General features: G+C 36.8%; 1 protein-coding gene across 2 annotated transcripts in view; it reads left to right on the forward strand.

Moving 5' to 3' along the window:
* LOC138711203 (acyl-CoA synthetase short-chain family member 3, mitochondrial) overlaps positions 1-25,829 on the forward strand; it is a 330,810-nt gene that overhangs the window by 138,735 nt on the left and 166,246 nt on the right. Inside the window, exon 1 of one of the 2 annotated variants that reach the window (XM_069842585.1) lies at positions 14,164-14,254. The exons of the other annotated variant lie outside the window; for it this stretch is intronic. Coding sequence (XP_069698686.1) covers positions 14,246-14,254 — 9 coding nt within the window. The 5' untranslated portion in view covers positions 14,164-14,245. Of the gene's footprint in view, positions 1-14,163; positions 14,255-25,829 lie in introns of those variants that run through there. 2 annotated transcript variants of the gene reach the window in all.

Raw genomic sequence — 25,829 nt, forward strand, 5'->3', positions numbered from 1 at the left:
AACCCGGGTCCTTGGTTCTACGTACCAAGCGCTCTGACCACTGAGCTAGGCCGAATTCAATCCACAGCACCGGATCGAACCCTCCTCCTTCAATGTTTCCCTTTGTGGCCTGACTCCAAGTTAGGCATATATGTTGACATTATGTCCAAGTCAACTGCCATTATACTGGGTGTTCATTTCAAAGTGTGTCATGACGTCACTGTTGTTGGGTCACCGATTTGATGCGAGTTTCAGCTTATATGTTAGAGAAGTTGCCTATTATTTAAGGCGTTCTTCAATCTGAACTTGAGAACGTGTACGGTATAACTTGAACGTCGTAGCAACAGATGGCGGTCTGTACGGTCTGTGTGCTACCATAACCTCTTTCGAACTGTGTTTTGCGCGGGCAAGTCGTACGCAGGGTATTTGTTATCATCGGTTGCGTACGGTAACATTCCACAACACAAATCAAATGCTCCGTGTCCATGTTGACCGTCGAAGTTAATGTCAACAAGTGCGTAAGTAATCGTCTTAACCCTCTCCCCATATCCCGACAGTACGTATTTCCAAACAGTTCACATTCCTGCCACTACCGGCGTTACCGTACGTATCGGCACGTACTCTTCAGAATGAACGCCGTACTTGCTAGCCAACTTCTCTGCCTCTTAGATTATACACCTGAGCTGCGGAAGTGTAGGAAGATTGAATTCTCTAGGCTCATCAGCTAGCCACACGACGGCATACAGCGAGCCAAGACACATTTTGAACTGAACACCCAGTATTAGGAGCGCATTCAGCTGAGTGACTTGTTTTGGCCGGGATTCCGCAGTTAAGTGCACAGTGACCTGTACAGACGTATGCACTGCTAGCTGTGAGAATATTAAGATTTTTATTAATTTGTCCTACAGAATAACATCTGTAATATTGACAATTAATATTTGAGGAGCGAATTTTTCTCCTCAATATTAATATTTCTAGTTCTGTTGGAACGCACACTGAGCGACTGCGCATGAGCAGGCAGTTCAGGATCGATTCTGAACCGTGCTGGAACAAACCTATTGTGTTCTGAAACATAGATACGTTCAGACAGGTACGTTCTTACTAATGTAACTTTAAGTTCAAGTGTGTAAAGCATTTTTCTAATTACAGTAGGGTTTAATATTACAATTGAAAAAAAAAAAATTTTTTAAGTTCTCCAAATATAAAGTCAATTTTAGTAAGGCCAGTCACGTTCAGTTACAGCAATTCTTTTGCCATTTAATACTGTATCATTCAGAGCATACTTGGGCACAATTTTCGGTTACGTGAGGCACTCGATTTGAAATAGTTTGTTTACTAGGAGAGGAGACTGCAGAGTAGGATGGGAAATATAAACTGCTGTGACCTGCGTCACCTTATCGTAATCGCTAAGGCGGTCAGTGGCGAATTATTAGGAAAGCGCTTGGTTAACGTGAGAGACTCGAAAACTTTTATTCAGTTTGGCAAATTAAGTCGGCAGCTTTAATCATAAACCTCTTTACTATTTCTCCATCATTGAATTGATTTAAATCACAGGCGAGAAATAGCGTAACTAGCCAATAATATTCCATCACGTTGTCTATTTTTATTATCTTGAATATTCTGGCGTTTCTCAAGATTACTTAATAGATTTGCACGTTCTTGACCTAAAATAATTTCAGAAAATCATATTTCGTTTTCTACGCACATTTGATATTTTTTAAATAAATTTCTTTTGGAAATAATACATACAACAGGGGCGGCCCGTCCTTATGTGCTACAGTGCTACAGCACAATGATAATTTTTGCTCAAATAAAGTGTTTGCAATACCATAGTATTTGATCTGCCATTTGACAATTTCCCGTTGTTATGTTCATGACGCGTTATAGAGTGTTTAGTCTTCGCTCTTCGCTCTTTGGTGCCTCAGGGGTTCGTTGTGCTACTCAAAACTTACATGAGAATGTAGACAGTTATTGCGCATGTGCGAAGCTGAAATAACTGCTCTGATTGGCTATTTTTACGCGGGGAAGTGCTGTAGTCAGCTTCAACACAACACAGCTTGGAGATTGCAAAAGTAAAGCGTAAGGAAAGAATGCTTGTTTGTGGAGGAACTCGGAACTATGTACAATGTATTTGGTAATTCAAATGTTCGACTGCTGCTGCCATCTACCAGTTTTTTTAGGTTCCTCCTGAATCAATCAGCAAGCGACGGAAAATTGAATCCCAGAAAATTGATGCCAAGGAGGTATGTAACCGTATAATTCAGGAAACTACTCATCGTTTCCAATCTTTAAGCTACCTAGACGCAACAAAATTGTTGAACAGCGAATTTTTTGACAATTTTTTGCATAATTTTCCTGAACGCGAACTTGAAGTTGCTGTCAACAGCTATACTGTACTGAACAAAAGAATGTTAAAGACACAACTTGGAGTTCTATATGGAAGATCCGACTTCCGAAATATAGATGGCTGTTCAATTGTTACAAAACATAGTCTCCAACAATTCACGGGATCCGTTCTGTGAAGTAACGAAGTTGTTAAATATTTTGGTTACAACACCAATGACCACTGCTGAGCCAGAAAGATGTTTTTCTTGCTTGAAACGCATAAAAACGTTTTTAAGGAACACTATGTCCCAGGATCGCCTCACTGCTCTTGCAATACTGTCAATAGAAAAGAGTATAATGTCCAGGATGGAGGGATTTAACGTTTAACACCAGGGTAATTGACAAGTTCTGCAGTAGGAAGGAACTCCATATTTCGTCACTAGGCGAGTCTCAAATTAAGATAAATGCAATATAAGTGTATACAGTAGGCCGATATAGAGAATGTAGCACACTCATTATTTTGACCACCAGCCGCTACTGACATACAAACAACATTTAATTCCTCGTACTTTTTAATGCAGCGTGTTTAAGGTATAATGACGTATTTAGTATACTATGCAAATGTTAAGATCATAAATTTTCTTCGGAATAGTACGAAAAATAACATTTAATTTGTCTTACCTTCTAATTGAGCATGTTCTTTATGACATAAGGAGTAATGTCATTGTATATTAAATTTATTAATGCCTAATAGGATTTTCGAGCATAACATACATCGTATGTTCTCCCCTTCTAAACAGCAAAAAAACTCTTCCTCCCATTTCTCATGAAATAATAGTTTTCTAACGCGTACACCTGCTTTGATAATGCCATTATGCCACCACTGATATTGCTTATGAAACTGATATAGAACCTGCCCACGCCTAGGAGTTACGTGAGGGAGGAACGAGAACTGTGAAGATAATGTCACTCAGAGCGATAAAATCTGTGAAGTTCCTTGAGGCACAAATTCTCAATTCTCATTTCTCATGAAATAATCGTTTTCTAACGCGTACACACTGCTTTGATAATGCCATTATGCCACCACTGATATTGCTTATGAAACTGATATAGAACCTGCCCACGCCTAGGAACTACGTGAGGGAGGAACGGGGACTGTGAAGATGATGTCACTCAGAGCGATAAAATCTATGAAGGTCCGTGAGGCACAAATTCTCAAGTGAGGCACGATGCCCATGTATGATTTAGAGCAGAGGTCTCCAAAAAGCGTATAGTCATTCGTGCTCTCGATGCTGCCCGCCGAACAAAGTGTGCTGTAAGGCTAGAGGAGGGGGAGAGACTCGTACCTCAACAGATGGGAGCGGTCAGGGGGGATCGCGGCAACGATCTGCTTATGTTTACAAATAATAACATCAAAAGGATAAGAAATATCATGCGTTTGTATATTATTTTGACATATTATGAAGCTTATACTTTTGATTGGGAAATATTCGTGAGCGAATGCAAACATGGAAAATAGAATAATTCATTTCGCATAAGCTGTACTTTCCAAACATCTAGCATTGCCACAAACCATGTAGCACTATTGTACATGTCGATTACTGTATATTCTGATTGTGTCCTTGCAGATGACAATTCAAATTGTTGAAATTTTCCGAAATACCAACAAGGAATGTTAAATCAGTAACAAACAGTTCATCTTCCAGCTCCTGAATGTTCTTCCCTTGCAAATTAAAGGGAACAATTAGTTTCAATGAACAATGTAGATATACTGAAACAATATATACAATAAGCATATGCATAAAATTCTTACCTAATCTTCATATTCCTCTCTTAGGCCTAATTGCTTTAACAGCTTACGAAATTTGCGATATTTTAGGAAGGAACCGTTAATTGTGTTGACCGATCGTACGACGACATCCATCATCTATTTCATACTTACAACTTTACTCCATAGTGCTTCCTGGTGAATTAAACAATGCAAATATGTTACATTTACAGGCACTCCCTGATCATTCAACCATTTGTTTAGCCTGCCCACCAATCCTGTCCGTTTACCAGTCATGGCTGGAGCCCCATCTGTTGCTATTGACACAAGCCGTTGCAAATTCAACCTTTCTGTTCTATGGTGTCTTTCAGTACCTGAAAAGCATCTTCTCCAGTTGTATTTTCCTCCAGAGTAATTACATCTAGAAGATATTCAGACAAAGTAAAATGTTCATTAATTCCTCGGATAAAATTGGCTAGGTGAGCTTTGTCATTTCTATATGTGCTTTGGTCAAATTCAAGTGAATAAGCTACAAACTAGGTAATTGTTGTTTCGACTTCAGATTAAATTACATTTGCAATTTTGCAAATCCTTCTCTGAACTGTGTTTGGAGACAATTTAATTTTCTTAAACTTGTGACTTTGTTCTGGACACAGTATTTTAGTAACGTCCTGTATGCACGATTTTACAAATGCTCATTCTGTAAAGGGCTTCATTGATTTTTCAATATCCGAAGTTAGAACATAGCTAGCAAGAAGTTTTTTGTTTAAGACTGAGGATACGTGTGTGATTTGTGTTTGTATTTTCTTGTTTCAAATTTATCAAAATATTTGTATTTTACCTCAAATAAAACGAGAAACTATAAGTATATCATACGAAACTGAGTGTAAACGTATTGTAATATACTGATTATTATGTATAACCAACAGTTATACAGACGTCCCAAAATAAATTATTTTTACAGTCCAGCATACCTGTTATTTTATTGTATGATATTCTTTGTGAAGATTCGAGTAGTGTTATCGCATGTTCAATTTTAACACGCCCTTAAGAATTTTCGAACAAATTAAACATTTCATATTCTACCCACTAACACAATATATATATATATATATATATATATATATATATTTCTCTTCCTTTTCATCCATGAATGTGTCCACACCTGTGGAGTAACGATCAGCGCGTCTGGCCGCGAAACCAGGTGACCCGGGTTCGAATCCCGGTTGGGGCAAGTTACCTGGTTGAGGTTTTTTCCCGGGGTTTTCCCTCAACCCAATACGAGCAAATGCTGGATAACTTTCGGTTCTGGACCCCGGACTCATTTCACCGGCATTATCACCTTCATTTCATTCAGACGCTAAATAACCTAGATGTTGATACAGCGTCGTAAAATAACCCAGTAAAAAAAAATCCATGAATGTACTACGGTCATGATTAGAATACATTGTGAAACGGTGGAACACTCCGACCAACACAATGATAATGGCAGTCCGCCACTGCTCTTCGTGTGCGCATAAACATTGAGTACAATACAGGTGGGGATGGGTGAGGCGGAGCTGGCTCACTACATACTGACTTCGGTTCCGTTCAGGGGCATACTCGCGAGTACGCTTTTGGAGGCGTCTGATTTAGAGTGTCGAATCCTTGTTTTAAAGTTTGAGTATTTATCTGTATTTTTTCTCAATAGTGGGGCATACGGTAACGCGGCGGAAACTGTTCCATGTTTATTAATTATTGACAATAATGTTCCATGTTTGGTTTAACAACAGAAAATAATCGTGGAATAAGGAAGTTTCTAATCACTGTGTGAGTGTTTTAGGCCTGCGAAATTATTCACATGACATAGAACATCAGGTTAAAAATACATTGGACACATTTTTATCTAACCTTAACAAACGTACAGTGAATCAAAAAGCAAATCTAATAGCTGGACAAAATTAACAACTTCTCTTCATTCTAACGGATTGTTATGAAACTTTGCACAGACCTTAGAGACGGCACGTATTTTTTGTGTACAAACTTGGATTACGTTTATATAAGAAAAACTACCCCTTTATAGCGGGTGCGTTTAGACAAAATTAAGGGGAGTTGGACGTTATCGCATGCAAAGTAATGGTAAAAGTAGCCTATCTTCAAGCAGTCATAAATGTAATACTATTTATCACAGCTATTTCATTTTTTTTAGTGATACATGTATACACATTAAACTTTAAAATGATAAAAGAATGGTTAATCTAGTGTAAATCTTACCCTTAAATTAATTTTTTAATTTAAACATATGTTTTATATAAATTCACTACATATTTGTGATTAGGTACACTCTATTCACTTATCATAGCACACATTGAATTAAAATTTTGGCCACTTACTGCTAACAGATACTAAAACATACCCTACTAAAATTATTAAAATATCTGTAATATTATGGGCATAGGGTTTATACTAATCTTCAATTTTTTTTTTAATTTATTGACGGTGATGATTACTATAAGCCCTATGCCCATAATATTATAGATATATGAATAATTTTAGTAGGGTATGTTTTAGTATCTATTAGCAGTAAGTGATCAAATTTTCAATTCAATATGTGTTATAATAAGTGAATAGAGTGTACCTAATCACAGACATGGAGTGAATTTATAAAAAAAAAATTGTGCTTAATTAAAAAAATTAATTTAAGGATACAGATTTACTCTAGAGTCACCATTCTTTTTCATTTTAAAGCTTAATATGTATACACACATAGCTAACAAAAATGAAAGACCTCTGATAAATAGTAGACTATTATATTTATGATTGCTAGAAGATAGGCTATTTTTACCATTATTTTGCATGCAATAATGACCAACTCCCCTTAATAACTTCTCTCCTATCGAACAGATTTTTATGAAACATTGTACGAAAATTACAGGTAGCATTGTGCACAAACTATATTTACGGTTCAATAAATAAATATAATATCTGCATAGAGCTGTAGACATACAGCAACATCTTCAGTTAATAGAGATGTGAGCAAAAACTTGGAGGATTAAAATAAACAACATGAAGTCAAATGCTATTATATTTTCTAAATGTGGAGCAATGCCACCACAGTTGTTAATGCTCCATAAATTTTAAAATAGCATATGTAAGGGAAACTAAATATTTTGCCATTCTTCTTCACCCACGTCTAAATTAGAAAAATCATATATTAAGAAATAAGTATATAGCACTAAATTGTCTGAAACAACTTATGCCACTTCTATTATGTATAAATTTATCCTTGAAATGTAAAATGACATTATACAAAGTGTACATAAGCAACCAACTGGCAGATGCCAGTTTGTTTCCCCGAACTACTATGCATCACTTGAAATTGTTAAAAAATAAGGCATTCGGAATTATCGCTGGATATGATTTTATACAACTCAAGTTCAAATGCATGATGACCTTGAAATATCAACTATACTGGAATATGTCAGAATAGTTTCAAAAAATATTATCATACTGCTGAGGAAAATGAAAACAAATATGCTATATTTCAAATCTTGGAAATTATAGTTCATCAATGTATCATAAATACAGGACTGGAAAACATATTTTAATGTAAAAATAGTATAGCAGTTACTTATATTTGAGTTGCTGTTCATGATGAATGACACCATTATGTTCTGAAAAAGAGGAATATTGTCAAAGTTTTATGTGAAGCCGGAACAGTAACAATACTACAAATGAAGTAAGTCGTAGTCACAATAAGCAATATACCTGAAGGCATGATCTGCAGGATTGCTTACATATTTAGATATATATTGATGTACCGAAGTACATATGATACTTCCATGCAGATATTCTGCGTCATCACATGATGAAAGAGTCATGGAGCGGAGAAAAATTCTCTCCGGCGCCGGGATTTGAACCCGGGTTTTCAGCTCTACGTGCTGATGCTTTATCCACTAAGCCACGCCGGATACAATCCCGACGCCGTTTAGAATCGTCTCAGATTAAGCTCCATCTCTGGGGTTCCCTCTGGTGGCCGCCCTCTGCACTACGTCATAGATGTCTATGAACGCAGGACCGAAGTCCATACATGTGTTGAGGTGCACTCAGATGAGTGACTGATTGGCCGGGATCCGACGGTATGGGCGTGGCTTAGTGGATAAAGCATCAGCACGTAGAGCTGAAAACCCGGGTTCAAATCCCGGCGCCGGAGAGAATTTTTCTCCGCTCCATCACTCTTTCATCATACATATTTAGAGCTCAGATTCTCTGACATCACAATGCCAATATGTGAATCTTCATTTGTGTATTTTTTTTAGAACGTCTTTACATTGATTATTAAAAACTTCAAGATTAAGGGTCGAATTCATAGTCGTCACTTATAAAATGAGGAAACAAATAACGAGCGTTTCCTTAGCACTTATTTTAGATCGTATTGCAGAGGTCTACGATACAGAACACGTGTTTGTGCTAATGCCGATTTTCAATGTAAATTAATGTTAAAATATAAGTGTGTATCGATGGAAAAAATGTTCGCGGCGCCAAACGTTAATTGTTGATGTATTATTAGGTAAGTGCATGTTGGCGATAAATACAAGACAATAAATGAAAATATGGCTGCAGGTTTTGGCAAGTTTTACGGTTATAAATAATGATAAAGTGATTGATAATTATTCTAAATATTACATATTGTATAACCTACATTTTACAGTCGTACTTATGGTTTGTGGTGTGTCAGAATTCTAGCGAAATGAAATATTCTAAACCAGCGGTGAACAACCCGAGGCTCGCCACTATGTTTGCTGCGGCCCGATAGTAAAGTTTCTAACTTAAAATTAAAAAAATATATATTTGAGTAGATAAGAAATGACGGATATTCCAGGTGCTTGGCAGGTGGACAGGGGTAGGAGGTGGGCGTGACGTCACAAGTGGGCGTGGCTTAAAATGTGACGTCATAAAGAGGCGTGACTTAAAGTGAGGCATCATAAAATAGAATAGAAACATTGGGATGATCCAAACGAATTAGTTGCGCCTTGACCTTCTCATGTCATCACGCAGTGCTGGGAATACTTGTTTGGATAACGAAGTCCATGCTATAGAAGAGGAATTGCGTGAAGGTGGGTACATAGAATGAGTAAAACAAGGATTCCGCGAGGACTTCATAAACCGACTCGCAAAAATTTTCAAAGGCGTCATGTCTTCACTAGAGGATTATGGGTTTTCTTTCAGAGCTATCTCATTGTACTCATTCCCTATGCTAAACAAAATAAAGGATTTAAATATATACTTGTGGTAATAGACGTTTATTCCAAATACGCTTGGGCAAAAGAACTTAAAAATAAAACTGGCAAAGAAGTGACATCTGCTATGCACTCCTTGCTAAGAGGAATGGTAAAGAGTCCGAAAAATTTGCTAACAGGTTGGGGAAAAGAATATTACAATAAGCATTTTAAATCAGTAATGGAAAATTACAATATCAATAACTACTCGGTGTTTTCTACAAAAAAAAAAAGCATGTATCGCCGAGAGATTCATCAGAACACTCAAGTCACACATTTTTCGAGAGTTTACGACACATGGATCGAACCGCTAGTTAGAGCTATTGCCACAACTGATTAAGAAGTACAATGCAACTACACATTCAACTACAAAGATGGGACCTATGGATGTTACAAACAATCAACTCCTTCAAACAGCGTACAAGCAACAGCTAGTGCGAGAAGGAAGGTTAAAGTTTCGAGTTGGTGATTTAGTGAGGATATCAAAGTACAAGAAGCTGTTTACCAAGGGCTATTTACCATCATGGAGTACTGAAATATTCCAAGTGAAAAAAGTACAAAAGACTCAGCCAACGACTTACGACTTACATACTTCATGATCTAGACGGTGCACCTATTTCAGGATGGTTTTACACCGAGGAACTTCAAAAGACAAACTTTCCAGATGTTTATTTGGTTGAAAACGTTTTGAGGAGGAAGGCTGGGAAGGTGTATTTAAAGTGGTACTGTTTTCCTAACTCAAAGAATAGTTGGATTGATGAGGGTGATGTACTGCAATAAGCCAAAGATTTTGTAAAGGTCATAATATAATATATAAACCGTAGACTGAGACCGCAGGCTCTTAACTCCTGTATATTCCCTGTGCTAACATATGGTTGCCAAACCTGGGCCCTCACAGAGAGACAAAAGACGAACATCGAAATATGCCAAAGGAAAATGGAGAGGAAGATAGTTGGCGTTTCACTGAAAGACAAGGTCTCCAACACGGCACTACAGAAAATTACAGCTCCTGAGAACATCACTGAAAAAGCCCTCATGACGAAGTGGCAATGGGGTGATCATGTAGCAAGGCAGATGGGCGCGAGAAACCAGCATGTGGGACCCGTACATAGGAAGGAGAACACAAGGTAGGCCAAGAAGAAGATGGGCAGATATATTCAAGCAGCAGCTGGGAGGTAACTGGTCAATCATCGCCCGCAACAGGAACGAGTGGAGACAGATAGTGAACAAACTCATATAGAACTATAATTTGACAAACTCTAGTGTATCTCACATAGTGAATGTGAATGTAAATATTGTTCACGTGAAACAGCTCATCATGTGAACCACACCAACCGAGCTTCCCCTCCTATAGGAGGCCCTAGCCCTTCATGGCCACAGTGGCTTCATTCATTCATTCATAATATATCCGCAATTAGAACTGATACTTGTACGAGTAAATGTACGTATTGCTACATTGACAAGCGTACATATAGCAGCGCACACAACTGCATATTGCCTTATTCTACACGATATATACACCTCTCACAAACATGATGCAAACAGTGGTGTGGAAAAATGTAAGTACGTGTTACTTTTTTTCCTATATTATACAATTTACACTAGGTATCATTCTACACCGCTTTTATTTTGTTTCAGGACGTCCATGATGATAATTGATGTTCAAGGTTTCCAAGAACCTGGGACAAACAACTTCATTTTAAAAGAACTCCCCATCTCCACGGGAATTTGCGGCAAAAATACTGTTTTTATGTTCAAACTACCCCCACACTCGGTGTCGTCAAACTCATCGCATTGGCTGACAACATATGACCATGAACTATTGTGGAATAGTGATTATGTTAATTAGAGTGATGTGGAATCGATTTTAAATGGTATCACACATGATTATGAGTGTGTTTACACAAAGGGTGTGGAAAAGAAAAAATTCTTGGAACAATTTGTCAATAGTTATGTGTATAATTTGGAAGAAATGGATTGTCCTACTTCTCTATGTTAAAAAAAGGTATTTAAAAAAGAAACATGTGCTTCTATCACTGCAGAGACAATAATGTTGAATGCGCCTTTCAAAATGTAAAAGTTCTTCAATTTTGGTGGACACATCGTCAGAACTGGGATTCATTAATTGAAAATGTATTTGAATAATCATTGTATTGTATTTGCTTCTTAATCAATATATACATATAATTTTATTTTTTACTGATTTCTTTTACCAACAACATTCCCATCCCCAATCCACAATGACAAGGTTCAGAGTGTATTTCAAATCCCCCACCCCAACTACAATTAAATATACATACATGTATGAACTTATGTATTTCAAATCCCCAACCCCATTTACATCCTAACTACAATTAAATATACAAACTTGTATGAACCTGTGTATTTCAAATTATTACGTCACCCCCCCCCCAACTTCAATTACATGCCTGCACTTGTGCATTTCAAATCCGCACCTCGCCCCAAATCTATGACGTCACATTTTAGCACACATCTTATAACGTCACACTTTAACTTTACACTTTATGACGTAATACTTTTGTCACTTCACTTATGACGCCACACTTTAAGTCACACTCCTTTATGACGTCACACTTTAAGCCACGCCCACTTGTGACGTCACACTTTAGCCACGACCACTTATGACGTCACTTACCACGCCCACGTTCTGCCCACCTACCAAGCACGTGAAATAGCCGTCATTTCTTATCTACTTATTTGAACAGACTTGTATTATTAATTACTATGAATTACAGCTATCACTAATTAGTAAGACATTTGTGTAAATTCTGTTTATTATTGGAGGATGTGTGCGGCCCTCCAAAAGGACATTTTTTTTAAATATTGGCCCGCAGTATTCATAAGGTTGAGTACCCCTGTTCTAAACAGCGTCCTGTTAAATTATTTAACAACTGGCGAAAAACCTGGTTCCGTTCTCGATAAGAAGAAACGTTGTCCGAAGCGAGCTCTAACAGGGCAAACGCTTGAAGATAATAATGTGTGTGAAGATGGAGATGAGAAAGTTTCCAATCTCCTCGCACAAGAATTTAACGTATCGCAAAGCTCTGGGGTAAGGGGTTTGAAATTCTCTAAGATTCATCTCGGTAAAATGTCGATGATTCATAAACTGAATCGCTTCCAAATCTTCGTTTAAAGGTGCGTACACACTTAACGAACGAACGACAAACGAATGCATTCGCTGATTGAAATCGGAACGTGTGTACGTCGCAGCAAAGGCAAACCGATCGTTTGGTTTGCCTTCGAAAGTGATCCGTCGGTTGTCGGTACATCAAAGGAAGTTGGTATTCGTTGTGGATGGGATTTGCCACTAGTTTGCAGTTCGTACCAGAACGCAGCGCTTAGTTCAATTTCACCTACAGGATGTCGAAACTGGAGTGGACGGAAGACGCTATTATAAATCTTATTAACGCATATAGGGAGCAGAAAACTTTATGGAATCCCAAGCATCCTACTTACCACAATAAAGTAAGAAACGTGATATTTGGGAAGCTATTGGAAAGATGTTCAGCTGCAAGATAGGCGAGTCAAATACGTGCAAAATTTGAAAATTATCTTTGTTTATTGGTTTTCAGTGGATACATGTTTGTTGTTTATTATAGGGAGCAGAAGTCAAAAAGAAAATTGAAAATTGAATCTCCACTGACATCATTCCGGAGGGAAAGACAGAAATCCACAAAAAAAATCTGGAATTGGGAGTGTTGAAGTGTACGAGTCAACTTGGTTCGCGTTTAAACATATGTCGTTCCTTTTGGACAAAGTCACGCCCAGAAAAAACAAAGTTCCAACATTATGCACACAAAATGAATTATTGGCACTGAAAAGTGTCTTTTCGTAAGCAAGATGCGAATTCGACAAACACAGACAAATCTCTCCTTTCAGTATTTTAAGATATTTATTGTCAGTGAGGTATCCGTGTACTGAAACTTTCCCATCTTGCAGTCGTACCTCAATAAAATCTTCCAGTTCCTCAATTATAGCTGTACACACTTCTGGAACAATCCTGGTAATTAGCTGTTTCGACACTTTGAATAAATACATTAAACTTATATACGAATTTCTAGTAGCGAGATATCGAAGTGTTAATGTTAATCTTTCATGAATAGGTATTTATTCTCGCCAGCCTGTGTCTTTCTTGGAAATTTTTGGCCCTATTTTGCACAGTAATACATATTTCGAAGTCTGTTTCTGAAATACGACAGAAGTTGTGAAACTGTCCCGATTCCATTCGACGTAAATCATGAAGCAAGTCAGTGCCTCTATATCGATTGCGACTATCGTGGAGTGGCGTCTGCCACCATCGTCTTTTGTTTTTTAACTTTCTTTTTATTAAACTGCCTATAATAACAACGGCTGTACTTGCTATAATTATATTTTCGTCTGCCATTATTGCGGATAATCGGCGAACGTGAATGTTTTCTGATCATTTGGTGATGATTTGTACGTTGCTCCAAACAGCGAACGAACAACGAAATTTCGCTTCATCATTCGTTCGTTGTTCGTTCGCTAAGTGTGTACGCACCTTAAAACAACTCGTGCGAATGTTTCTCGAAGAAACAATCCCGCGCTGTGTGAAGGATTTAGGGACAGAGTGGTACGTGCAATACATTACCCAGTTTTGTGTAGGTTTGAATGCTTTATTCATGTTTGTGCTTAGAAATGTAAAGTATAGGTCTGTGATAAGATAAGTAAAATTAATGGATGGCATGCTATATATTTTATTTTCATATATGAAGCAACATTCCGAAATTAGAGGCAGCTCGGGACAAATTGTTGACTATATTTCCTACTTATACACTGCATAATATTGCAGAACTGGCGATTACAAATCAAACCAGCGCAAAACATAGAGAAACTAGCGGTCTCGCATCAGGCACGCTCAGTGACGGTGGTGGTCATGTTCCAGGTATGTTCTATCATGTAAAGTGATTGTCAAATGTTATTAATGGATGTTCATCATCATCATCAATAACTTCAAGGTTTAGGCCGATGGCCTGTTCCGCCTCCAGAATTTTATCCATCAAACTGGTCTCTCCAACGTCTCTTTGGTCTTCCCACTCGTCTTCTTCGTGTAGGTCTATAACACTATGTTCTGAAAGATATCCTGTAGTTGGGCATTCTTGTTATATGGTCGTACCAATTATTTCTATATTTTTCACTTATAGTTATTACACTCTCGATATTCAGTTCTCGACGTATATCTTCGTTTCTCTTATGGTCCTGTAGTCTAAATCCTGCTAGTGGCCTTAAGAGTCTCATCTCAGCGGCCTCAATTCTTCTCTGTTGGGCTCTAGTCAGAATCCACGTTTCTGTACCATATAACAATGTCGGAATTGCCAGCGTCTTGTAAAATTTGAGTACAGTTTTTCTGTCGACTTTATTTATGAGTGTACGTTTAATTGTACCAATAAGTCTTAAAAATTTATTTAACTTGTTTTCTACGTCTGTGGAGGATATGTAAGAAAGATCGCATCCAAGGTAAGTAAAAGAATTCACTTGTTCAATCATCTTATCCTCTATTACAATTTTAGTTCTTGTTGTATTATTTCCGCAGAAGCCAAATACTTTAGTTTTCCTGTGTGATATTTTTAGATTGTAGTTATTAGCAACAATTCTCAACAGATGGACTGCTCTCTGTAGGTCGTTGGATGTTTTGTGGCTTATTTAAAGTCTCTATAAGCCATATAAAATTTCACTTTTCCCTTACATTTCTAACTTTGTCTTGGGATTTTAAAAAATACTAAATTTTACTCTAACGAGCTATGTGAGCAATTGTCGAGTTTCGCAGCAATTTCATGGTAAATATCACTACTGTGTTTCATATTTAGTGAAAAAAATAAATTTCAAAATAATCAATAGAACGGGTGGTCCTCCAGCTTGGGGGTTGGGCGAAGGGCTAACAACCCATCACCGTAAAAAAACAGCTTGTTACGTATCCCTGTAATAAGTGCATATAGAGTGTTAGTTGGGAGACCGGAGGGAAAAAGACCTTTAGGGAGGCCGAGACGTAGATGGGAGGATAATATTAAAATGGATTTGAGGGAGGTGAGGTATGATGATAGAGACTGGATTAATCTTGCACAGGATAGGGACCGCTGGCTGGCTTATGTGAGGGCGGCAATGAACCTTCGGTTCCTTAAAAGCCATTTGTAAGTAAGTAAGTAATCAGTAGAACACGGAGAACAATTGGGACATTTTAATTGTGCTTCAAAGTATTATATATTTAAATGATTTCCATAACCTAGTTGAAGTACTTGTAAATAAAAATTGTCCACAACCACATAATTGAAATAATGTCATTTTATAACTTCAGAGATGGTGGGAAAATTCAAATTCTCTTGTATGAAAACTAAGGCCGGGTGCACGCAGAATCAGACGCCACGCTACATTTTGCTTTACAAAGCTTCGCAGCAGCTTAAAACTGTCTGCTCGCGACAACTGATTTGCTGGCTGTGTGGGTTTGGAAAACTGGCCTAGGCTATAAAATGGCGTCAATGAAAGAAGACTGTCTATATGAAATATTCTATTGTATTTGGTTATTATTTCCTAAGGACACTTAATACACCTAAAAATCTATACGATTTAAAGAGTCTTAAAATTAAATACTACTAACGTAGTGCACAAACGTTAGAAATAAAGTAATTACATAATTAAAATAGGACATTTGATCCAGGGAACATTCGTATTTGATATAAGGATAAATCGTTTAATATGTTACTTAATTTAAATTGATTCCAAATAATTAAAATGCGATCATTTTGGTCCAGAGACACTCATTGGTGCAATGACAATTCCTTTAACATGTTTCTTAATTTTTATTACATGCAACCATAGTTTAATGAAGATTGATATCATTTAGATTTAATGTGTATATTTTATTTTACTTGTTATAGATTTCCATTGAATTATGCTAATAACTTAATTTTAACCCTTGTTTTCTACGTATTCAGCGGTCAGCGCGTCTGGCCGCGAAACCAGGTGGCACGGGTTCGATTCCCGGTCGGGACAAGTTACCTGGTTGAGGTTTTTTCCGGGATTTTCCCTCAATCCAAAATATGAGCAAATGCTGGGTAAATTTCGGTGTTGGACCCCGGACTCATTTCACCGGCATTAACACCTTCATCTCATTCAGACGCTAAATAACCTGAGATGTTGTTAAAGCGTCGTAAAATAACCTACTGAAAAAAAAAAGTATTCAGTAAATGGCGCTTGGCCCACTATGGTTCTGAACCCTTCATATAACTTAAATTATAATATATTATATTATATTATATTATATTATATTATATTATATTATATTATATTATATTATATTATATTATATTATATTATATTATATTATATTATATTATATTATATTATATTATATATCAGAAGTTACTGTAATAACAGTATAGCATTGTCTCCACCTAGAGAAACTACACTTTCCAATGGTGAAATAATAATTAATTATACAAATCGGTTAATTTAGCTTCCGATATTACTTCATACAAACACAGAAACATTCTCTGTAGGCTATCTTTCATAGTTTTCGATTGTTGCTGTCCAAGGCCCCTAATAGACGAAGTCATTTGTTTTTTAATTCATTACACGACCTTAGATGGCAGTTATTTTAATTTTGAAACGCATTTATCTCATTAAATATCAGTCCTATCGAAATTTTTCAAGGAACAAAACTTATCGAAAATTATTTGTAAAGAAACTTTTGTTATGTAACATTTTTCATAAAAATCAATAATAAGCGAGATATTTCGATTTATTTCAATCAGGCCCCCTTATAACCCCCCTTTTAAATAATGTATTTTGAATGCCATATAGCCTAAAATCTAAGTTACAACAAACTTAATTTATATTCCAATTTTCATCGAAATCCGTTCAGCCATTATCGCGTGAAAAGGCAACAAACACACAGACAGACAGACAAAAATTTCAAAAAAGCGATATATGGTAGGACCAATTATTTTTGGAAAATCGAAAATTACCAGAAAAATTTCGGCTACAGATTTATTATTAGTATAGATTAGCTCCATCCACTTGCCATCAACTTGCAAGCTCTGCAGCAGAATTTGCCGTACGCAGTAAACGTCGTAAATACGTACATCTAGTAGACAATTACATCTTCACCGTCTTTGCTGTTGAAACGATAGGCTCCTGGTGTAAAGAAGCAAAAGACCTGGTTTCCGAAATTGGCAGAAGTTTGGTGACTTACTAGAGACCCTCACTGCACCAATTATCCACGGCAACCAATAGCAATAGCCATCCAACGTGGAAACGCAGCCAGCATTTTGGGAACCTTTCCAGATCCCAATTCTCTTGATGAAGTTTTTTTATGTTAATATCTAATGTAATTGCAGTTTTCTTTTCCTAATTTTTATGTTCTTTACAGTAATATGCGTTACAAGAGCGGTATGTTGAAGTTTTCATGTTCGAGGAAAAGTTTGAAAAAGCGAAACGTAGTTGAGCTTTTTTAATTTCCGAGAATTGAAAGAAAACATACCGCTCGTGTATCGTACATTATCTTGTACGAAGATCGTTTATTACATACCTGAAAGAGGAATGTCTAATTAGTTGCAATGAAATCTCCTTCTTGGTTTCTGTTCAATGACGGCAAATTTGCAAAACAAACATTGTTGCTTTAAAATGTTTTCTGTGTTTACTATACTCCAGCAGGCCGTGATATACGTCTGTCTTTTTTTTCCCCCAGACTATAAATGCGAACTAAAAGCAAACGGTAAGGTTATGTAATGATTTATTTTTCATTTTAATATTTTAACAATTGTATTTTTATAACATATTGCAGTAATAACATCGGCAAGTTTAATTTTGCCGGTCAAGGAGATGTTTACATTTCCACATCTCCTTCGTTCAAACTAGCCGCCATGATGAATCTGGAATCTTGTTGATTTTTTCACGGCTTCCTTAATGTTACTTGCATCACGAATACAGTAACTTTAGTGGAGTTGTAGAGTTTACTTAATTTTTGCAAATATTTAAAAACAATAATTAACAGTGCAATTTAGGTGAAATTGCAGTGGTAAGTTTCCAATTTATAATTATTACTGTATTGAACATCTCTGAAAATACTGTAATATGTTAAAAGCCTAAAGCAGTAAAATCAATATGTCACTTAAGCGGTAAAAAGAGGGAAATTGTTATGTGTGTTAGGTTGGGAATACTGAATGTGGAATTTTAGACTTACCGCGGATTGGTTTTGTGCGGAAACCAAGAAAATACGCACGATCTCACGCAAAATAATAAATTATATAGTTTTGTAGACAGTGTCACTAATATAATGAAATTATTTGAACATGTGTATGATAGTAGTTAGTTCAAAGTGTGTCAGTCATGTATAAGTCAAAGGAAATATCTTCACAAGCTGTATTTCCATTTCATTATTTAATTGAAATATATTTGCAAGTTGTGTTAAAATCAATAATGAGTGATAGTATAGAGCAGAGAATTAGGCTTACTACAAATTATTATTATCACTTATTATTCACCTGGTGCTTTCATCTCAGTTGCAATTTCTCACATATTTTTTAGAAACCACATTATTGTCGTGATATTGTTTCAAAGATTGTAGCCTACAGAACGTATTTTTCCTGTACTAAAACAACTAATTTATACGCATCGAACTCCATTATGAATAATGTGCACTACACAACAATATAGTATTCGTAGACAGTGGAATCCTTGTGCAATCATAGCTACTACTAACGCATGCGCAGTACACTGCAGCTATCAGACAGTCTCCTCGCGACGAACTTCAAGCAGTCATTCGATGTTGTCTCTCCGTGTCTCTTCGTGTCTGCTCGCGACCGTCGCGCCGCGTCTGTTTCTGTGTGCACCCGGCCTAACTCCTACTAAATTAGTACCAAACCTATGCACTTTGCATGCTCAGTCTCTGAAACTGAAACTTGGAAAGTAATGTTCAAATGAGTCATAGAATATTGATGTCCTTGGTGTACCTAATATCTATATGGTAATATTTATATATTTGCAATTTGTTTCTGGACTCTACTTTAGTGTGTGCTGTTATCAGAGCATATTCCTCCCATACATATAGGGGAAAGAAGAAGAAAATTGCTTTGCAGTGTGTAATTGTGCTTCAAGTGGTGCATATACAGGGTGATTCAGTGACTATGTTACAAACTCTTAGGGATGATAGAGGAGACAATTATGAACAACTTTCATATAGGAACCTATGTCCGGAAACATTCTGTTTGGTAGTTACAAGCCTAGATATGTTAATCAGTGTAACCAGCTGGAATCGAACTCAAGGCCATCGTTTTGAAATTTCGTTACAGACGACCGTTCCTGCATATGTTGGTATACCTAAGCTAGTTGGCATCGTAAATGATATTTTGACTGATTAAATCTTTCAACTTTCCTCGCAACTTGCTGATATGCATTTAATTTATGGAAGCGCGAAAGGCAATGGAAGGAAAGTTGCAAGGTTTAATCAGCCAAAATATCATTTTTACAATGCCAACTAGCTTATACCATGTTTATGAGAAATCACCAACGTTTGCAGAAACAGGTCTCTGCAAGCCAACTTTAAAGGGATGGCCTGGAGTTCGATTCTAACTGGTTGCACTGACTAACATATCTAGGCTTGTAACTACCAAATGGAATATTTCCGGACATAGGTTCCTGTATGAAAGTTGTTCATAATTGTCTCCTATATCATTCTATTATCCCTGAGAGTTTGTAACATAGTCACTGAATCACCCTGTATAAAGGTAGGTTAAGTTAACCCTTAAATTCGCAAAGTATCCTATAGGATACAACAGAATAGGTTATCTATATATATAATTTGAACTGGTAATGGAAATTACAGGAAAACGGCTGAACGGATTTTAATAAATGACCCCTCCTTTTGAAGCTTGGAACTCGAAAGTTTTTCAGAAAAATAGTAGTTTTCAGTGAAATGTCAATTTTTCAACATAATGTTCCTATTTTCCAAAATCCACCTGTCGTCAGTTTTGAGAACTAGCTAATTGCATTTCAGAATAAAACAAAACACACACTACAGTAAACAATATTACACGAAGGCCATGATCTGCAAGAATGCTGGCATATTTAGAGCTCAAATTAAATTTGTTATTAAAAACTTAACTTACTAAAAATAATTTACCGGTTCGATTTTGTGGTGTGTAATTTTCTGGGTACAGCTGTGTATTGGATATTAAAAACTACAAAACTAGAAGTGGTTTGATGACATTATTACGATTAGAAATGAAATATTATTGTAGTTAATGCCATGATGTGGTTATTTTTCCTTAATTATACATGTTAATGCTATACTGATGATATGAAAGTGAAACGTTTTGGGGTTATATAAGTAGATGTAGATTTTGATTTCTATATTTTACTGAGTGGCGGCTATATAGTATATGTTACTGAAAGCTATAAAACTTGCATAAGATAATAATATTATTAAAAATCAAATATTTTTATAGTTATTAATCAAGTGGGGTTGGGTCTTTTTCATATATTTAATGGCGGTGTGATGTAGATATTTATATGCGTGGTTCTCTTCAGTATTGGCTCGAGAGAGAGTATCTTACATTATTATGGAAGCAAATAACTTTCAGAATGTCTGGTATTCTTCATTGAAAATAAATATGAAAAATGTTTATTTGAACGTCTAATGAACTTAGTTTGCAGTATTTGCTGTACAAGCCACTAGTATGCTATAATTTTAATAGAACAATAGAAAAAAATTGGTAGGAAAATTAAAATTTCACAATACTATAATATTGTACAACATATGAAATATGGACATTGCGATAGTTGTTTTCTTTACAGTCCGACACGGTTTAATAAACTAATGTGAGAAATGAAGTTTTGCCAATTTAAGAGTTGAGTCACTCGGAATTTTGACGGTAATATTGTTTTGTTTTATTGTGCTTCCTCAAATTAGAGGCTGCCATTATTGTCAATTATTTGTTAGTAAATGTGGGACTTGTTCCTTTGTTTATATAACATAACTCCAACTTGATACAGGCATTTTTTAAATTACAAAAAATCTAAGCATAATCAAATGTCCCCTGAGTTTCTGTCCTTTGTCTTACCATAATACTAAGATTTATTTCAAATCATCCGTTCTCAAGTGAGGTTGACCACTGGGATCCGGAATTAACAAACATAAAACATAAAGGAAAAAGAAACGAGCAAAATAATGATTGGATTTATACATTAAAACAAAAATTTATGTGTTAACATATAGATTATAGTGTTGAATTTGAAGAGAGGCCTTCAGAATTTCCATTACAATCTTCTGAACCTCATAAAAGGGAATTTTAAAGGATTTAAGGAACCAAAATCACAGGGTAACACCAACCATATTAACATTTCAATTGAATGCTCTGATAAGTATAAACAGTGTGTACAATAAACCAGTTCATTTAAACTGAAGTGTTTCAAGTAATCTGGGGAATTTATAATTTTCAATTTCTGATCCTTTGTATTGTTGCGAACTCAGGGATTGACCCATATACTACTTTATTCTGAAATATCTCTGGTTCATGTTGCCATTAATATAAGTCGCCTTCCTAGCAGTTATCCGCATTTCAGGAGTCGGGGTGTCTGTGACGCGCAACTTTCAACATTTGAGAAGCAGAGGCAAACTACTACTACTACAGGGTGTTCAGTCCCGTCAATATTTATACAAATTTTTGGAAACTAAACAGGGGTCACTATTGAATAATTTCGAGGGAAAAATTGTTCCGGAGCCCGGTATCGAACCCGGGACCTTTGGTTTAACGTACCAACGCTCTACCACTGAGCTACTCGGGAACTCTAACCGACACCGATCCAATTTTTCCCTCTATATCCACAGACCTCAAAGTGGGCTGACAACCGTCAAGCAACCAACTTCGAGTGCACACTAACTCCGTGTGACTTAAATTGTGGTTTTCTGTTAACGAACAGTGACGTGTATTATGCAAATCAAGATTTCAGGTATAACTCCCTGTAAAGTTGATTTGAATAATTTCGAGGGAAAAATTGTTCCGGAGCCGGGTATCGAACCCGGGACCTTTGGTTTAACGTACCAACGCTCTACCACTGAGCTACTCGGGAACTCTAACCGACACCGATCCAATTTTTCCCTCTATATCCACAGACCTCAAAGTGGGCTGACAACCGTCAAGCAACCAACTTCGAGTGCACACTAACTCCGTGTGACTTAAATTGTGGTTTTCTGTTAACGAACAGTGACGTGTATTATGCAAATCAAGATTTCAGGTATAACTCCCTGTAAAGTTGATTTGAATAATTTTCGAGGGAAAAATTGTTCCGGAGCCGGGTATCGAACCCGGGACCTTTGGTTTAACGTACCAACGCTCTACCACTGAGCTACCCGGGAACTCTAACCGACACCGATCCAATTTTTCCCTCTATATCCACAGACCTCAAAGTGGGCTGACAACCGTCAAGCAACCAACTTCGAGTGCACACAAACTCCGTGTGACTTAAATTGTGGTTTTCTGTTAACGAACAGTGACGTGTATTATGCAAATCAAATGTTGCCGTACTGTAAATATGTTTTGTAATAACTATGAATGGCTGAATGAAAGCGTAATATTCGACATTAGTAGGCATACTGAACCAACTCGTGGTGCTAGCAAAGAGATATCTCGGGATAGAACAAGGAAACTATTTTCTGAATATTCTGAAAGGTCTAAGAGAAAGAAAGCTAGGAACACACTGCAATTCACAACAAGGAGGAACTTCCCCTTCTTACACAGATGAGCTTGAGAGATCAGAGAAAGAGAAGTGTTACTGATCTTGTCAAGGAAATTAGATGCTACACCAAGGCGTGCTACAGAAAAGGAGCTTACATGTCAGCTGCCAAAAAACCTATTCCATCAACTCCTGAGAAAGCTTTGGTTTTTATTACGCAAAAAAAATCAACTAAGCATTACTATTTATCAATTCGAAGAGCAGAAATTGATTGTAATGCAGACATATTAATAATAATAATAATAATAATAATAATAATAATAATAATGAGAAAAATGCGTTCGAGTTGAGCATTAATGTCCAAGTTTAGTCTTTGCCATAGTCTGTTATTGCTTTAACTCTCTTCGCACACGTTATGATGTGGTATTGCCTACATCTTTGCCCGCACAGCACACATTTGCAGTAGAGTTGGGCAAAACGATTCTTTTTCAGAAGTCGATTCCAACGATTCAATCACACATTACGAATCGATTCTAACGATTCGTTCACGATTCTTCTCAGTCTCCAACGATTCGTCAACGAACGACTTACAGCACACTTTCCTTTGCAAACCACGCGTAGAACAAAACCGTTCTACATCTCTCGCATAGATGGCATAAGAGGCGAGACATTGGATTGTCTCTTTCTCATTGGCTGTAACCATTCAGCATGACCTCCATTAATCTACAAAATTACCCAAGATAATGTTTCTGAATTATAATTTATGAAGTGAACCTTATAACGAAGTACATTTTTTGCATTACATCTCTATTTAACTATGCACATTTCAGGTTTGTGTTCATTATTTTCCATACTTAACAAATGCAGTATTTTGATTTCACTCTCGCTCGGGAGCATTCGACACGGTTCGGAAATGTCCGCTGACAGGTTACATCAAACAAGTAAATAGACTCGTGGGTTACGATACCATGTCAATTCGTTACTATTCTTTTGAGCGACGATTCGTTACGATTCTTTTGAACGACGATTCGTTGATACCACGAATCGATTATTACGATTCTTTATTATTAGTCGTTCGAATGAACGATTCGTTCACGAATCGTCCCAACTCTAATTTGCAGTCTTCGGTCGGTTCATGGAACTTGTTGTTCACACATATTTTATGATGAAACCCATGTATTGAGAGTCTTGTTGTCACGTGTCTCTGGCTCCTACACTCCCTGGTCCAGCTGTCGTCTAGCATGGCTGATGTGGTGTAGAACTCTAGGTCTATCTCCTTCTTCTTCTTCTTCTTCTTCCGGTCTCTTATGCTTACCAGTTCCTGGTAGGGTCCTGTGGATGGTAGCCAGTGCTGCGATCTGATATCATCTACGAAATATGTCTCTCTCATGAGCTCATATACAAGGCGGGATGGTGCTGCTTTTCCGACTCCTATATGCAGACATATTATAACCTCCATACTGTAAAATTGTACAAGCAGAGAAAGACTACTAGTCTCCTGAAAATTTCGTAGGAATTACAGACAACTCACCCAAAATTAAATTTTATAAGATTTAGTCGACCTGGTTGCCGAGTTGGTATAGCGCTGGCCTTCTATGCCCACGGTTGCGGGTTTGATCCCGGGCCAGGTCGATGGCATTTAAGTGTGCTTAAATGCGACAGGCTCATGTCAGTAGATTTAATGGCATGTAAAACAACTCCTGCGGGACAAAATTCCGGCACATCCGGCGACGCTGATATAACCTCTGCAGTTGCGACCGTCGTTAAATAAAACATAAAATATGAGATTTATTAGATACAACTGCAAAACGACTAGCAACAGCAAACAAATAAACCTTGTTAAATTACACAAACATAATGAGAGTTTGTATGGGTAACTAGTTACAGGCAACATATTTGTTTTGTACACAAAGTTTGATCAAAATCTGTAAGACGGGATAAAAGTTATTAAATTTGTCTATTTGTCAAAATATAATGAGATCTTATATAAAAAACAAATATGTTACCTGTAACTACTTTATAAAGTTTGATCAAAATCTGTTATTAAATTTGTCCAAATTCAGCCCTATAATGGAGTAGTTTCTTTTATACAGGGACATCATTTTATTTCTACTTCAATTTTTATTGTACCTGAGTTTTTTAATGTGCTTCACTCCCACCCCTTCTACTAAGGAAGTTCCAACTCCACACAGAACCAAGACCGCAGATAGTAAGCAGTACTGAGTTACTGAGTATAGTACGTTCCAGAAATATGTTCGCGTTTTCCAGTGACGAAACAGCTTTAATATTGAATCATATTTTCGCACAGGTACTGTCCGTTTGCCTACGTCGCATCCCGATTTCCCCCACCTGCTTCTGCTCGCCCCTCTGTAATAGTTGGGCTGTCTTAGCTCTTTTCTGAAAACATTAATTTCTCTTAGGAATTGGGCGTTTACGTAATTTTATACAGCTGTTTAATTTAACTTAAATAAAAGGGCCTCGTTAAGTAATTAACTGTCATGTGATTTCCTCCCTTTCTACAATCCTGCGGCATAACCACTTGGACGGACAGTAGATAGCATGTCTGAGTAATTTTATATTTTCGGGTCGGGCAGAAGTGAAGATTGAATTTACAGTACGTAGAGTAGGTACAGAATTATTTCAACATGAGTTACTAGTACGAAGGACGAAACTGGCAATTGGAATTAGATGCAATAGTCCATAGTGCGATAATATGCACAAAAGAACTGAAGCCTGTATCGAAATGAACGGCCACCATTTTCAAAATTGTGTTTAAATATTCATATTATGAT

This window comes from Periplaneta americana, chromosome 12 (genome assembly GCF_040183065.1).
Source record: "Periplaneta americana isolate PAMFEO1 chromosome 12, P.americana_PAMFEO1_priV1, whole genome shotgun sequence".
In the NCBI taxonomy this organism is placed as follows: domain Eukaryota; kingdom Metazoa; phylum Arthropoda; class Insecta; order Blattodea; family Blattidae; genus Periplaneta; species Periplaneta americana.